The sequence below is a fragment of the Salvelinus fontinalis genome, chromosome 28, assembly GCF_029448725.1.
Source record: "Salvelinus fontinalis isolate EN_2023a chromosome 28, ASM2944872v1, whole genome shotgun sequence".
Lineage (NCBI taxonomy): Eukaryota > Metazoa > Chordata > Actinopteri > Salmoniformes > Salmonidae > Salvelinus > Salvelinus fontinalis.
The window spans coordinates 12287660-12305571 of NC_074692.1; the positions used below are offsets into that span (position 1 = coordinate 12287660).

Sequence of the window (17912 nt, forward strand, 5' to 3'; positions counted from 1 at the left end):
AATTTTGCACTTTATCTGTCCCATCATGTCCTACCTTAAAGATGTTGAAACAGAGAGTTAAGGCACTTAAAGAAGGAGTGAGCAACACTGTTAGGGCTCACTCACACCAGTAGTGCTTTCTGGCCGAGAGTACTTGGCACCTCTGAACGTAATTTGAGAACCGAGTGCTCACCGATTTTACATGTGGAAAATGTCGGCAGTCAGACGTCTATAGCGGGTGGTCCCTAAAACACAGTGCACTGAACGATCAACAGATGAACGCTAGATCCACATTAGATCCACATTCAATGTGATGTGTGTGAGCGTTTACACATCCAGAGGTCTTGGCTCCCATCCCATAAACACCCATTGGGCTTACATATATTTCAAAGAGGATGGTTCCCCAGTAGTGCCTCCCAGTGTCTCTACCCCACTTCCAAAGCCCCAGACTGGGAGTGTATGTATGCAGTAGGGCTGGCTCCTGTGCCCTGCCACATGCAAAGGTGTCTGGGGAGAGGGTGTTCAATACGGGACTCACCAAGGCGTTGGGGTGGAGGGATTAGGACAGTGGGACAGGGATCTGGGTAAGGGAACATTCATTGAGGGATAAGAACCAGCCTCTGGTTGGGAAATAGCATTGTTGCAGCTAACTCCGACATGTTCTCAGCTTTATTCATATATTCAGGGATTTACAGAGGCCTTATTCCCAATCAATCCAATAGATGGATTTCTTTCGGTTGGTATGCACTTTACAATTATGGTCGTGCCATAGCATTGGTTAATAGAGTTAACACAACACACCAAATGTCCATCCTTGAATATCAGTGAAGTATAAATGTATAGATCAAGCCACAGTAAATCCATAAACATAGCACGTTATGCATATAAATCATAAGTTTACATCAGATACTCAATACTGACTGAGCAACCAGTGCATGACCAAGGGAGAGTTACATTTACCAAGCACTGAATGTATGAAAACCAGCCTATCTAAAGTGATTATAGGACTGTTTCAGGTCAATGGACATTTCTACACAGGCCTCTTGTTAGTCTCTGACGTCTGAATAAATCTCTGGGCCGCTGGCGTTGGCTGCAGCCTCTATCCAGGTGGACTTTTTCTACAGTTAGAATGTCACGTTTTGCATACGTTTGACGTACAAAAAGTATTTTCAAACATTGTCTGTACAATGGCCATCATCATGTATATTCCTCCTAGCTGACCAAATACTCCGAACTGTTTACATTAGCTTGAGAAAGGAGAAGTCTAAACGTTCTCTCAATAATACGTCTGCAGTGCCTAACTTTGGCAAGTCAAAGGCATCCATATTGTGCTACAGTTAATTGTCAAATTACCATTAATTGGAACACAAATGTAGATGATATTGATTTAGTAACCTACTCAGTCAGGTACCACCAATCCAGTTTCACAGGAAAACCTATTGACAGGGCCTACAGAGTGCTTTAGCTATAGTAACACAGTAATATAGAAGGTCTACTGCCATTCCCATTGGTTCAAAGTTTATGATAGTGGACACTTCATTTTCAAGCTTCCATAAAGACCAGACAAACAGTCACCTCCAAAATGATTGGCACCCTTGATAAAGATGAGCAAAAAATACAGTATAAAATAAATTATACAAAAATTGTATGCTCAATAAATGTGAAAAATATATTATTTTGTAGTAATACAATTGCTTAGAAAAAAAAATATTGTTCAAGTAATTAACAAAAAATCTCAAAAAGATAGGTGTCGAAATTATTAGCACTATTTTCAATACGTTGTGCACCCTCTTGTGAGGATAACAGCACTTATCCTTTTTCTATAATATTTTATGAGACCATTCCTCCATACAGGATAATTCCAGAACCTTGAAAGATTCATCCACATTTTACAGTAGGTACGAGGTTCTTTTCTGCATATGCATCCTTCATTCGAGGCCAAACCCACCACTGGTGTGCGTGGCCAAAGAGCTCTGTTTTAATCTCATTTGACCATAGCACCCGGTTCCTATTCAAGTGCCAATGCCATTTAACAAACTCCAGGCATTTGCTATTGTTGGTTGCTCTCAATAAAGGAGGTGGCGTTTAATTGTATATTTGGAGACTTGGTGACCCCAAGACGCGACCAAGTTCGGTCATTCTCCAACTGTGGCCTTTGGACTTTTTTTTTGCCTCCCGAACCATCTTCCTCAATGTGCGTAGCACAAGATACACTTGGGTCTTACCAGGCAAGTTTACCACTGTTCCAGTGGTTTTAAACGTATTCATTGTGCCCATAATAGTGGTAAGTGGTATAGTGGAGTTTTCAGTCGTTTTTTTGTACCATTGCCTGATTTATGAAGTCAACAGCCATTTGCCTTTCCTCGTGGTGATGGATGACAAAGGGATTTTACATGTTTGTTACCTCATTTTTCTACCCCAGTGAAACAGGAAGCCATGGAAGGCCACAACACAGTTCCTTTAACTGAGATTAACTTAAACAAGTAGAATGCTAATGCAATCTTTAGGGGTGCCAATAATTTTGACACATATATATTTTTTTTTTACTTGTTAAACAAAATCTCTTTCCTTGAGCAATATTGTATTAGTATGTTCCTTTTTTGCATACAATATAGCTTGGTATTTGTATTATTTATACATATTTTTTGCTCATCTTTATCAAAGGTGCCAATCATTTTGGAGGTGACTGTATCTGTGACTCCATATTTGTAGAGTGTGTGTGTAGATAAATGTGATGCGTCCGAACCGTCATGGCGTGTTTAAGAATGAGACTGGCACAGTCCTCTGACCTCTGTCTATGTATGGAAAGTCATATCTGGAGCACCTGAGCAAACCTATGCAGATATCTTCTCGCCATCTCAGTTGGTAAGGTTGTTGGTTAGGATCAACCCAAAGAATTATTATTTTTAAAGAGTTGAGAGTAGGTTTGGATGAAATCAATATATTTATAAATGCATACCTTTTTCAATGGAAATCTCGTATTTTTTTGTTTAAAAAACTATAATTGTTCATGTATTTTTATTTTGTGTTTTGAGTGTTTACATACAAATTGGGATCTCTGCGGAAAGGGAGAGGAGGGGTGATGTGGAGGGTGAAGATTATAAATTCTACATGTGACTGTTCAGTTCTGTCTTTGTAATAAGTAATTCTAACTTTCACGTAATTCACTGAATGTTGTTGAAGTTTGAGTTATACTCAAGTCTACCGATGTTTGATTCAGAGATGTTCAATTCGAATTGAGAGCAGTCAATTCAGGAGGTAAACTACAATTCCAATTACATAATCAAAAAAAGGGCAGTTATTTTCAATGACTTCTCAATAAACTGAAAAAAGGTTGAGGCTATTTATTTCAAAAGTTTTTACATTTAAGAATTTGCAATTCAAATCACTTCCTGAATTGACTACCTTCAATTTGAATTGAGCCCAGCCAGGCTGCAAAAACAAACTCATTATCTAGTTAAAAGAGCGAAGTCTGCCTTTCTGTCTGTTGTCTAAGCAAGTGTGGGTCGGGGCAGGGGTCCAGGTGGGTCGTTAGCTTAAATTTTTTGTGCATTGCATAATTATTATAAATTATATTTTATATATATATACATTTTCAGGAATGGAAAAACACTTTCAGTGTCAACTTTAACAACTACAACCAAATAGAAAGTACGTAGAAAAGATAAGGGACCTATATATTTTTTTAATAATAGTCTATAGTCTTTGAGAACTTGGAATCAACTAAATTAAAGCCCCTATTGATTTTGTTATGTTTGAGCATATGAACACAGCATTAGCCATGTCAAAATGTGTAGAAATGCAGAGGATTTGCATTAACTGCAAAACATTTCTCTCAGCTCCATGGCAAAATGTATAGAATTGCAGAAAGATTGGCTTTAAAACAGCAATATTTGATTCAGCTCCATGAAGAATTGCAGGAAATTAGTTTTAAAATTGCATTTTATTTCAGCTCCATGGCAAGATGTATAGAATTGCAGGAAATTTGGTCTGTGTATGTTTTTGCACCGCTCAACCCTTATGGTGGGTCGCGACTCAAAAGACACCTCAATTAGTGGGTCATGAAGTAAAAAAGTTTGGGAATCCGTGTCTAAGCAGCTGTGGTGTTGTATTGATCTGAGAGGATGGTTAAGTGGGTCTAACACCAGGAGCCAGTCAGCTCTGATAGGTACTGACTAGCTGCATGATTATAGTGGATATTAAGCCAACCACAGAACTGAGTGAGGCTGCAGTTAGACTGCAGCCTCAGAACTGAGTGATGAGAAGTTATTCTGCATGCTAAGTTAGGGTTGGTTGAACATGGATCAAACATGAACTTATATTACGAACGGGATCAAACAACACTTATGACCAGAATGTAAGTTTTCTCATATCCTTGTCTTTTTGGAGAGAAAAACAAAATTCTGTAGTAATGTAACAGGCCAGAGGTCTTGAACTCAGCCTCATGGCCTGTTGTCACCAGAGGGGTATACTACAAAATAAGTTCTATGGCTTAGGCAGCTAATTTGGCAAACAAATATTCTGAAATAACTCAAACTAAAAATAGAAAGATGACCATAAAATGGGCACAGTCTAATTAACTTAACCAAAAACACATATCTAAGATTTGCTTTCTTAATGGAGCAGTAAATCAATAGTTATTTCTGGTTGTTTATCAAAGTTAGTTGGTCAATTCATGAATCCTTCTTTGTAGTATAAACCTCTGGTGTTCCTGGGCGTGGCCTCTGGTAGAAAAGTTTGGCCGTTCTGGTCATTCAGAGGGGATACGTTCAAGAGCTCTGGCCTGCTAGTTACTTACATCCATGTTATAGTTTTTTCAGTTTGTTATGTACTCTTCATGTATATGTTATGTCCAAAATTACTGTACATTGTATTGTTTTAATTTTCTATTTGAATACTCTTTTTAAAGTGTGTCTCCTGTCCTCAATCTTACTGTTAATCAGCCTGAATGCTGAGGGAAGAGTTGTTCTCCTGCGTTGAGTGTTTGTGTCTCTGTGTGTCTGTGTGTGCACGTTGTGTAAAAAGCAGACATTCCATGGAGTGTCCTTATGGGTCATGTTCTTTGGAATTTCACTTAATCTCAGTGTTTGTCCTTTTTCATTTACCAATGACAAACATTGTTTGGGTTGCCAAACTATTTGGAACCTTTGAAAATACGGCATTGACCATGGTCATTTGGGGGAGTTAATGTGGGAATCTGTGGGTCTTGGTATGGATTATTTTTGTATCAGTACACCCATTTCCCCCCTGACTCACCACCATAGGGTAAGAAACATAGCTTTCTGTCAACCTCATTATTGGACAAGCTTCAATAATGACACCGTTGCCATTTAGCCTTCATAAATTAATGTGATACTGAACTTAAACAGCTGCCCCTTTCTCTCCTGACACATTAAAGCTTTTCTGTAATGGTAAGGGACTATATACCCTGCTCCAGTCAATTGAATATGGATAATGCACACTGTTGTAAGAGTAATATTTATAAGGTCATTAAATAAGATGGCGACTTTAATGTAGTCTTGACACTGAAAGGCACGATCTCAGATCACAAGTGAACTTAGAAACAAAGACAGTTTGAAATGGTAAGTGAGAATGACAGCTATGTGATTTGACACAGGTTACATATGCTTAAGTATATATGCATTTACATGCATACTCGTTCACATATTGTACATATGAAATGACAAACTAGTTTATATCGATGAGAATTTCATAAAGAGGTACATAATGTTTATTTTGGGGCTGGAAATGTAAAAGAGTATGGTTATATATTCATAACAAATTACTATTTTTAGTATTGGGGATAAAATATCCAAAACACTAACTCAGAATGGATTTTTGTAACAATTATTCTATATGTGGGGGCCACTGTGAAAAAAATACATGGGGACAGAAAGAAAGTATCTTGGTAGAGTTACTACTTACTTTGGCTTCTCTCCATGTATTGAGAAAAACACCTTGCCGTCTATGGACAAAACACCATTTACCATGCCACTCATATTCTAAGTAAATGTATGATCTACACTGAGTATAGTAGTTTCCTTGTGGTCAACAACAATAAAACAGCTTTAAGACACATTCAAGTGGCACAATTCCTCCATAGTTTTATTCACAAAAAGCAAGAAGTTCAAAACAAATCAAGGCCAAGCTTCAAATCATTGACAAAAGACAGCAGTCGTTATGTGTCAAATATTTATTTTAAAACGTTTATTGATTAAATTCATGTAGGGAAATTGAATAGTACATCTCTTTTCTCCAGTGTACAGCCAACCACTGCTGATAAGTGTGTTTCAACCATAGCACACGAGGCATGTCAATACATGCACAGTTGCGAATGTGTATGTTCTATATACTGAATAAACACAAATATTTTTTATATACACAATGAATAGAAATCATACAGTCAGATTTGATACCATTTCTCCACTGCCTGGCATGTGTCACCCAACGCTCAGGTTGTGGCACTGTCATGTGCCCCACCCCAATGGTCGTCTGGTTAGGGTCACAGATTTCCCAGCTCCACATCATGACCACCTCAGCTATCCTCAAGCAGAGGAATAGGTATTCGGGGCCCGGATGTGTGTAGGAGAGGGCTGAGGCCAGGGATTCCATTTCTCCATCACTAATGGTCCCCCATAGCAAACCCAGAGAGTAACCCGTCACACCGCCCGCCTGCCACACAGTCAAGCGGAACACTGGATAGTAGCACTTCAGTTGAATGGGTAACCAGATTGTGACAAGTCCTAGATAAAAACATGACACAACCAGGCATAAACATGTGTTAACAGTTCAGAATATCTTGCAAGCTGAAAGTCCTGGACAATTTATGAATACTACATGCATGTCAGATAACATATACATACCCCTTCAAACAAAGTGTTTCGTGTTAAACACACATGGCTAACCAGTTTGCAAAGGTACAGGGTTAGTGCACTGACTCCCATTTCCTGTCAACACAGTCCTGGCACAAACCAAATTCACCCTGTAATGATGATAAAGATGTCCAATATCATTACAATGCCCCACAAGTGACCAAAGCTAAGGGGGTTGAATCCATAGCTGTGGAGAGGTGCTGATATGAGGGTGTTTGGTGCATGGGAATAGGGAGGCCTGTGGCTGAAGTGTGGTTAGAGAGAGCAGCGCTGGGCTCCCCCCCCGCCGCCCGAGAGTTACCCAGGCCTTAACCCAAAACGACTACGCCCAGTGGGCCTCTATCACAACAGTCCAACAGGGAGAGCCAAAGAACTCACTTTTCATTCACATCACATATTGGCAGTATCATTGTTAAAAAAAAAAGAGGAAAAAAAAAAAAAAAAAGTGGAAGATTTTCTTTTAAAAGCAAACTTAGTGCACAATAAGACTGCAATGAGTGGTAGATGGCAGAGCATTGTGTCCCCCGGGCCATGGGAGTGGTTCACTGCTCTGAACAGGTCGTTGGCTGATCGATCGACATTACTATAGGACAAAGGGGAGGAGAAAAAGCTTGGCAAAAAAAATGTGAAAAAATAAACTAAGAAGATAGTCACCAATTCTGTCCATTGTATTGGTTGCTAAAGGGTGCCCATCAATCATCATTTTCCCCCATTAAGTCAAAAACAAATTAGTTCATGATCAGTTGGTGTGAACCTGGTAAATAAAGATGTCTGAAAAGTCAAAATAAAAAATGTACAAAAGGTTGTGAATCCCTTCCCTCATACCCCATCCAGTTTTTCATTTAGACACGTTCCAACAACCGACACCCACTGCCCCCACCCCCAAAAAATGTATCATCCGAAAAAGTGAGTCCTCCTCTTCAGGTGCAGAGTTTCACTTGGCTCGTAATGTCCCGTGTGAAGTGGAATGACAAGGAGAAAATAGATACGGATGTAAGAATATTTGTATACGCATATAGAAATCAGAGCATTATGGCCGTCAGTTTTCAGCTTGCAGATCCTTCAAGAAAGGAGGATCTCTTAAATATTGCCCATCTGCTGAATTCCAAATAAAACTTGATCTGACTAATATAATCTGTACATTTTTAGTTAAGTCTTCATGATTTGTTTGTTCGTTCAAAGGGGACCGTTTTAATTAAATGTTTTCATTGTATATTTATTAAATCTATCTTAATTTAGATGCTTGGAGTCCCATCCCGTGTGCCGTCTCTGAGGCAGACGCTGGTGGTCTTTGTGATTGGGGTTTGAGTTCGCTAGCAGCACTTTTTCTTTCGTTTACTGTTCTTGGAGAGTTTGACCACGTCGTTCTGTTGCTGCTGCTGCTGCTTGGCCAGCACCTCCTTCTTGGCTCTTAACACTAACTCTGTGATGCAGTTAAACATCTGTGGGGAAAAGACAAAAAAAACATGGTGAACACAATCAACTAACATTTTTAGGATGAGAGCTTGTTTTCTTTCCCTCCACTAAAAGCAACAACCTCGCCTTCAAGCCCATGTCCCATGAACAACTCCACCCCTTCAACTTTCCACTACTTATACCAGAGGACCCCTGACCCACCTCTTCAACATTGATGTTCTCTTTTGCACTTGTCTCAAAGAGATTGATGCCCATCTGCTCTGCAAACTTCTGTGCGTCAGTCGTCTCCACCACCTTTGAGTTGGGATCGTCGTTCTTGTTTCCCACTGAGGAAGAATACAAATAGGAAGACCATTTGAGCTTTCTCAACTCCAAGTAGGGACTATAAAGTCTGTTTTATTACTTCCCAGATTCCAGTGAGCATTTCCCGAAATTTTTTTATATGAAAATGATGCAGAAAGTAAGAGAACCACGTGAACCCCCACACATGCAGACAGGGTGAAACATGCAAATTAATACATTTTTCTAATTACTTTTAAAAAACGAGTTAATGTTCTACTAAGTTAATCATATCTTTGAATATTTTGTTTTAATGTCTGGATGGATTTCATAAGGCCTTGCAAGGGTCCCTGATGCAACAACACTGCATTGGGTAAAGGTAATTGAAACAGGTGGACTGGACTCACCTAATATTCGACACACATCATCACAGTTCTGGTTGATTTCATGTAGCCATCGTTTCACATTGACAAAGGACTCGGCACTCGTGACATCATATACCACTATGACCCCATGCGTTCCCCTGTAGTATCTGGAGAGAAAGAGAGAGAGAGAGGTCAGCATTTTGACACATTTCATGTCCACTAGGGGGAGCCCAACTCAAAGAGAACTGCCAGAATAAAGGAAACACTTGAATAAATGACAGATAAAGTATATTGAAAGCAAGTTCTTCCACACAGCTGTGGTTCCTGAGCTAATTAAGCAATTAGCATCATCATGTTCAGGGTAATGTATAAAAGATTGCCCAGTTGCCCATCATTTTGCCTAGACGAGATCTCAGTGAGTTTGTGTGTGGGGGGGGGGGGGGGGGGGGGGTTCTCAAAGAAGCATAGGGTGTGTGTCACCAGTTCAACACCAGTTCAACCCAATTGAACACTTATGGGAGATTCTGGAGCGACGCCTGAGACAGCATTTTCCACCACCACTTTATGATGGTATTTCCTTTATTTTGGCAGTTACCTGTATTACAAACACACATGAGATTTTCAATCAATCCCAACAAACTGATGTTAACAAAGCCAAAAGTATGCTTGAAGGACTACCCATTCTCACATGAAGTAGAAATGCTTCCTTTTGATCCCATAGACCAGGGTTCCCCCCAGTAGATGGCCCGCGGGACATATTCAGTGATTTGTTCTTGAACATAAGACTATAAATCACCAGTAAATGAATTCAGTGATTTTAATATAGGAAATCTGTTCAAGTATTCCCACGCATAAATAGAGATATATGTGATCATATCCCAATGTAATCTATGTTTGAAATTATTCCGTTTTTTGTCAAATACTACTTCTGTTATTGCGGTCAATTTGCAGTATACAAATTATTTATATCCATGTTCCAGCCCATGACCATCCGCTGAAGGAACTAATCATCCCACGGCTGAATGGAATTGGGGATAGACGCAGACCTGTTACAATAAATGGCACAATATAACAATAATCTATTTCCTTTCGTCGCCCTCTAACAGCCAACATGAACTGAAAGCCTATTACATATACACCAACTCCACATGCTGCTTGGAGTTCAATAATCCCTATTAGTGTCCTGAAATCATGAGAGCAGGAAGGGGTGTGTCTGAGGCAGGGTAGGGCAGCGGTCGGCAGGAAACCAGAGCTGATGCTTATCACAGGAATATGACAGAGAGATATACATGGAGGGGAAAGGCAGACATGCAAGTAGAGGACAGCCACAGTATTCATGAAAACCTGCCCCCCCCCCCCCCCCCCCCCCCACAATGTCTGAAAAGTAGGCCACAAGAGAGGGGGCATCCCCCCTCTGACTGCAGTGCACCACACACACACACAATATACAGCTTTCAAAGGGGTGTGTGTGTGTGTGTGTGTGTGTGATTGCATTGGCCAGACAGAAGCTTCGTCTGTCACACACAGCCCAGCAGTAACGGACCAGTCAGCGGGGCGTTCTGCACAGATGAATGGAGAACCAGAAACACGCAACAGGCACAGGGGCAGTTCCTCCACCACACACAGGCTGCTGTCCACTACAAAGACATATATTCAGACAGACATATGGCAGCTATGGACTGTGACTGACAGACATAAGGCTAAACACACCCTGGCTGGGCTGACCACTGAAATGCACTTAGGCCTAATGAGGCACCATGCCACTACTTCTCCACAATTAACAATCAGCAAAAAAGAACCCAGCAGCACTCGCTACCTCTCTCCTCACACAGCCAGCCAGGTTTCCAGACACACTGACTGCATTCTGTAGACTTGTAGGAGGTTTACCACAGGAAAACCAGCAGCTCTGTTTGAGGGTAATTCAGCATATTTTCCAGAGGGTTTTGAGGAAAAATAAAATAAATAAAAAAATCAACAGGTTCAAATGCCTCTCTTTCTCAAAACCTTTTATTTTTTTGAGTGAATGGCGGCAAGGTTTCTACTTTCTCCACTCTTTCATAGACCCAGGCAATCAAAGCCAAACAGTGTCAAAGGTCTGTACAGTCCTCGTCAAAGTCCAAAGGGGTGAATAGTTTTTAGACGCTGTGCTGTCCATGTCAAACAGAGTAGTGTGAGTCAGATGGTTGTAAGGTGCTGTAATGAGGACTAGCTCACAGACCTTTAGTCCACCTTCCTGAGTGACGGCATTCTTGTTCAGAAACACAGACTACTCATCACTACGAGAGGATGAGCGTTTAAATCGGCATGGCCGATTTTATTAGGACCAATTTCAAGTTCATAGCAATCGGTAATTGTCATTTTTGGACGCCGATTATGGCCGATTACATTGCACTCCACGAGGAGACTGAGTGGCAGGCTGACCACCTGTTATGCGAGTGCAGCAAGGAGCCAAGGTAAATTGCTAGCTAGCATTAAACTTATCTTATAAAAAACAATCAATCTTAACATAATCACTAGTTAACTACAAATGGTTGATGATATTACTAGTTTAACTAGTTTGTCCTGCGTTGCAAATAATCAATGCGGTGCCTGTTAGTTTATCATCGAATCACAGCCTACTTCGCCAAACGGGTGATGATTTAACAAGCGCACTCGCGAAAAAAAGCACTGTCGTTGCACCAATGTACATAAACATCAATGCCTTTCTTAAAAATCAATACACAAGAATATTTTTTAAAACCTGCACATGTTTGATAAAATACGGAACGGTTCCGTATTTCACTGAAAGAATAAACGTTTTGTTTTCGAAATGATAGTTTCCGGATTTTTACCAGATTAATGACCTAAGGCTCGTATTTCTGTGTGTTTATTATATTATTATTAAGTCTATGATTTGATATAGCAGTCTGACTGAGCTGTGGATAGCAGCAGCAGGCTCGTAAGCATTCATTCAAACAGCACTTTTCTGCGTTTGCCAGCAGCTCTTCGCAATGTTTGAAGCACAGCGCTGTTTATGACTTCAAGCTAATCAATTCCCGATATTAGGCTGGCAATACTATAGTGCCTAGAAGAACATCCAATAGTCAAAGGTATATGAAATACAAATGGTATAGAGAAATAGTCCTATAATTCTTATAATAACTACAACCTAAAACTTCTTAGCTGGGAATATTGAAGACTCATGTTAAAAGGAACCACCAGCTTTCATGTGTTCTGAGCAAGGAACATATTAAACATTAGCTTTTTACATGGCACATATTGCACTTTTACTTTCTTCTCCAACACTGTTTTTGCATTATTTAAACACGTTTCATTATTTATTTGAGACTAACTTGATGTATTATATTAAGTAAATGTAAAAAGTGTTCATTCAGTATTGTTGTAATTGTCATTATTATTATAAAAAAAGAAAAATAAATATCGTCCGATTAATCGGTATCGTTTTTTTGGTTCATTTTTTATTTTATTATTATTTTTTTTTATCGGTTTTGAAAAATCATAATCGGTCCACCTCTAATCACTACACCTACTTCTCATGACAGAGAGGAGAATGACTGGGCACACTCATCCACTTCAGCTTAGAAAGTCCTCACTTGAGAGAAGATACCAGCCATAGTTCAAAAAGAAAAAATGAATTCAGAGAGGAATGTCTTCCAATTCTGTTTTTGCTTGTAATTTGTGTCCACAATTTAAAAAAAAAAGGCAATGACGTGACCATATTCCACTTGGCACATTACAAGAAAAAAAAGATGCATTTGACAGCCAGCTCAATACCGGTGTCCCAAGAAACCCAGACTCCACACTGCACAGGAGTAATTATCTGTCAAACATGCAGCCAAGGTACACAACGGATAGAAAATGTGAACATTTGGAGAGTGACGGCAATGACAAGGAAAAAATGAAATTCCATTGGTACAAATTAAGTAAATATAACAAGGTGAAGCAAATCAATGGGGATGACACCCAAGTGAGAGAGGCATTGAGCTCCAATCTTTACAGTCCTATAATTCTGTATGACTAAAACATGCCTGTTACTAAAATGTGTAATTAGGCTCTGTGGAGAATTCCATCAGTTTCCAAAAAGAGCACAGGTGTTATTTTAAATATCTTTGAGAAGTACTTGCTCAACATATCTTAAAAAGTTGGCATCGTAAAATATCCCCTGAATATCAGTTGACATGTTAGAATGTTGCATGGTCAATGGGGCATGTGTGAGTCTTGCTAACAGCCCAGTGTGAAAGTGAGCCTTGCCTCTTCCTGTACTTACGTGGAGGTGATGGTGCGGAAGCGCTCCTGTCCTGCCGTGTCCCAGATCTGCAGCTTCACCTTCTCCCCATTGATCACCACTGTCCGGATCTTGAAGTCCACTCCAATCGTGGTGATGTAACTACCTGCAAACACACAAACACAAAAAAAACAGGTTATGAGACCCAGTGTTTGATTTGCAAGGCAAGTACTCACTGGACAGTTGTTCAAATTCAACAGACCAAATGACTCATAACCTGCTGGGGGGGAGGGGGGGGTTAGGAGTAACATTTACTCTTACCTGAAAATGTGTTGTCTGCAAACCGCAGGAGGAGACTGCTCTTCCCCACTCCTGAAAAGGACAGGTTGAGTCAGGTTAAAAAGGCTTACAACAAGCTAGGCAGGAGATGTGATTTCTTACCACCCTTTAATTATGACAGTTAGGCTACACAGAGGTTTCTAGAAGTAAGCTCATTTAAAAGAAGATTTAGATTTATCTAAGTTTGGGTTGTTTTGTAAAGAGTTCAGATTTCCACAGCTCTTTTTCTCCAATCATAAAATGGCCTGGAAGAATAACAGAGGTACATAACCACCTACAACTAGGCTGGTGTGTCTCCTGACCTCTTTGGTATAGGTAAATTAGCACAGTCAGACAGCCAGCCCTTGACAGCAGGCACTCAGACAAATACATGTTATCTACTGTAGCCTTGTATAAAGACAGTGATAGCTGAACTCTGCATTACCTTTAGTAGGTTAAAAATCACAATAACACAGAGGTATAGTTTTGATACAAATGATGCAGGTCAGGTACAGACCATAACATCCCGGGACAGTTTTGCTAATAACCTTGTATTGTCAACCAATAAGCAATGAGAGAACACATTCTGCGAAATCACAAAGAGGCACAGACAGGTGGGCTAGTTAACCGTCAGGTGAGTTGGCAAAACTGTCAGAGTTGAATTGTGAGTCCAGGAGGAGGGACTAACAGCTCAGATCAGTTGCTAGCGGAAGGTAATGTGATCGTGTCTGGCTGCGGTTGATTGGTCCCGAGTTAAAAGCCCATCAGAAAACAAATCCCTCTGATCGCTCTCTGGAGTTTCATTCGTTCACCAGACTCAACATTACTGGCAGCTACAAGAAACAGAGATAGTGTCCTATATGCGGGTGGAATATCATTTAAACAACACTGTCACCTGTCAGGCCACTAACAACCACATCAAAGACAAGTACAACTCTCATAAGCCTAACATTCACACAGAGAGCATCTGGGGAATCCCAGGGCTCTACTGCATCACACATTCCTCCCTGTTGATGTCCAATCAGGGGGATAATAAGAGTTCAGTCATGCTCTTCCAGCTACCCAGACAAAGCAGAACCAGATCACCATATAGGCCTTGTCATTATCATCTTTTAAAAATCAGGCCGTTGTATGCCAGGAAAACCATTCTTTGTTTTGGATGGACTGGACAGCCTAGTCAGTCAGTCGGGCCGGGACGATACCCGTATTGCGATACTCGTTAGTATCATGGCAAGGGAACAAAACACAAAGCGGATTTAACTTCTTTAAGAAAACAGCCTTAACGTTGGAAACAAATCATTAGGTTGTCATCCAGAGTCACATTTATTTGTTTTCCAAGCTAAAGCACACAATATTTTCCATACAGCAGGTTGTTATAAGACCAAAGAGTTATCTGCTTCGTGTTGCCATGGAAAAAATATATCGCAATACTGGTATCGTCCCGGCCTCATCAACCAGTCTTGATAACAGGGAATCATAATCAATGACTGAGTGAGTCGAGAAGAAAACCGTTGAAACTCTGGTACCTGGCATGTCCACATCTGGTCTGACTGGTAAAACATCCCTCAGTGATACTTGGAAAGACTTATCAGTGCAGCCCTGTCTTTGAAGGAGTACTTAAGCAGTCATATTAGGTACCTGTCGTGAAGATATAGGCCATTGCCTGCTCACTTGTAAAAACGACTGTCCAGGGCAATAAGCAAAAGCCAGAAAATACAGTACATCTTATTCAAATCCCCAGTACTATATTTAGGCCAGGTAACAAAGGTGAAGCACAGTAGCCTGGGTGGGTGCTAGTTGGTTTCTGCTTTGTTGTTATCATGGAAAACACCAGCTACAGGTGAGGTGTACCTCTGTCAGTCCAAATACTGGTTTTCCTTGACCAATTACCTGCCGGAGGACCAAGAGGTGCAGAAAGTGACCATTGATCAGAGCTCCTAAACCCTGTATGTCAGATCTATCTGGGCAGCAATTTAATGTTTAGGCTCTCTGTCTGAGACAAGGAGGGGTCAGGACTCTCATTTGAGCATTGGTTTCAATCTTCCCTGAATCTCACAACAGCGGTACCAATACTGGTTCCAGATTGCAGCCAAGGGGACACAGCACCCTGTGTGTCTGTGGTAGTAAAAGGGCTGCTGTCTTGCCCACTATTGTGATCAGCCAGCTGATGGGATAGTGCCAGGACGGAGTGTCAATGGCTGAAAGGATCTTTACCGTCAAAAGGATTGTGGAGTTGGAAATGCAATGTTGCTTGTAGATGTATGTTTTCACATGAATGCAGCAGTCTCTAGAATTAAAATAAACATGCGGTGGAAAAAACTGCAAATGAAGTGGTAGTATGGTTTTTAATATACCTTATATTATGGAATTCAGTCACTTAGTTGGATCTTGATAGTAAACCATTTAAATTCCTTCCTTATTGGTCTACTAACGTTGGGCCCTAGGGCAGAGATATTCAACTCTTAACCATCAGGCTCCACACCGTGTAGGGTTTCTGTTCTACTTGATAATTAATTGCACCCACCTGATGTTCCCGGTCTAAATAAGTCCCTGATTCGAGGGGAACAATTAAAAAACGCAGTGGAACTGGCTTCGAGGTCCAGAGTTGAGTTTGAGGGCCCTATGTTAGGGGATCATCTAGAAATCATTCAGGCTCATTGTAAACAACTCTGCGCTTGATGCAATCAGTATCACATAAATATTGCTAGTTTGTCATAGTTAACATTCCTTCACACAGGGAACACGCTGCTGAAATGTTTTTTTTTCTTCTAACTAACGTACATTGACAAACCACCTAACGTAAACTAGCCAGCTCACAGCAGGATAACACCAGAGTAGCTGGTTGTCAACTCAAGGGAGGCTAGCTTTCTACCTAGTCGTTAGCTAGCTCCTGGGCTAACAAAAAAATAGGATCCAATAGCTAACGTTGACTGGCAAGTTAGCTAGTAAGCTAACAACACTTGGCAAGTTGTAAGAAATAAGTCAAATGTTCAGCTACAATATACATACTTGCAACGCCATAATAGCTAGTTAGTAAAATATTCCGCTAAATAACAGAAACACCTTAAAATGGATGGAATTCGTCCCAGTGTGGCAGTACTAGACGCTATCGTGCAATATCTGGCCTGATCGGCTGACATGCCCAGCGATGCACACCTCAGCGCAAGTGTCACCGCTCTCTCCCCAAAATATTGCTGTGCATTTTTAAAACTACACATAGTGACGTTCACTTAAACATGAGTCCAAAATCACGCTAGGAACCTCGACCTACTTTTCTGCGACTCATTGTGTAAATACCTGGAGAGGCCCATTTCCCGTTACGCATCCCCGGTATTCGCTTACCACTGTCACCGATGATGAGCAGCTTGAATAGGTAATCGTAGTCCCTGGCCATGCCGGTAGTTGGTGGGTTACCCCCGCCTTTTGCCGTTTACTATGTTCTTCTTATCGACTTGCTGTCCGAACCCTTGGCTTGTCGTACACAAGCACTACCCCCAATATGAATTAGAATGATTACCCCCCCTATGCCCAATTGCTAGCCCCCAAGCCGGCGGCTTTTTTCTCGGGGATTCGAGGTGTCAGCAATACTTTCCCTACGCTACAAATAGCCGGAACTCAGTTTCCTTGTCTGGTGGTGGCTGCACCCAACCCTTACGCGACCCAGAATCACTGCGCAGACGCACGACAAAGTCTTGGGCCCATTGATGCAGGGTGCTGTTGACTTCAGGTTGGCAGCTTTCAATTTGTTCCCGAATAACTCACTGATATAAAGACAGATTCAGATTGGATATTCGTCTGTAGTTTTCCTTACTTCCACCAACAGCAGTTAGGGACCGTCAACATAGTGACAAATCATATTTTTCAAATTTCAATAGCTCTTTAACCATTACTCCTAAAACTGGTTCTAGCTAACCCGATGGCATAGACACACTTTTTCTTTGCACTATATTAAATTATTCATTTTAATTTTCGAAATTCAATAGCACCTTGGTCATGTGACCCACACACCTCAAACAAGGTTCATAATGCACACTTAATGGGCCTACACATTGCACACCCTTTTGTTTGTCCATTTCAAACTTCAATAGCTCCTTAGTCTTATGATCTACAACCCTCAAATTACTTTCAGAATATCCACTGAGTAGCCTTATATGTAGCACAACCTTTTGTTTGTCCATTTTAATCTCAGGTGATTTTACAATCATTTTTCTTTGTTTTGAATTTCAATAGCTCTCTGGTCATGTGACCTAAAACCCTCAACTGCTGTCAGAATATCCACTGACAAGATTTATATATTCCACACCCTTTTGTTTGTCCATTTGCATCTCATGAGATTTTACATGACGTTTTCAAACTTAAAAATTTTAATAGCTACTTGGTCATGTGACCTACTGGACTCAAACAAGGTTCAGAATGTCCACTGACTACCCTTCTATATTGCACACCCTTTAGTTTGTC

At 40.6% G+C, this 17912-nt stretch overlaps 1 protein-coding gene across 2 annotated transcripts; it reads right to left on the bottom strand.

Moving 5' to 3' along the window:
* Positions 1-6157: 6157 nt before the first annotated feature.
* LOC129826182 (ras-related protein Rab-35) lies at positions 6158-17166 on the bottom strand. Of its 2 annotated transcripts, none has more exons than XM_055886606.1 (6): positions 16752-17166; positions 13458-13508; positions 13179-13302; positions 8954-9078; positions 8469-8593; positions 6158-8293 (listed from the first exon to the last, which is right to left on the bottom strand). In XM_055886606.1, exons 1-6 carry the CDS (start codon positions 16846-16848, stop codon positions 8165-8167), a joined length of 651 nt encoding a protein of 216 aa, XP_055742581.1. In that variant the 5' UTR covers positions 16849-17166; the 3' UTR covers positions 6158-8164. The 2 variants fall into 2 exon arrangements, with proteins under 2 accessions (XP_055742581.1, XP_055742582.1); XM_055886607.1 differs by having other exon boundaries at positions 16797-17149.
* Between the last annotated feature and the right edge of the window lie 746 nt (positions 17167-17912).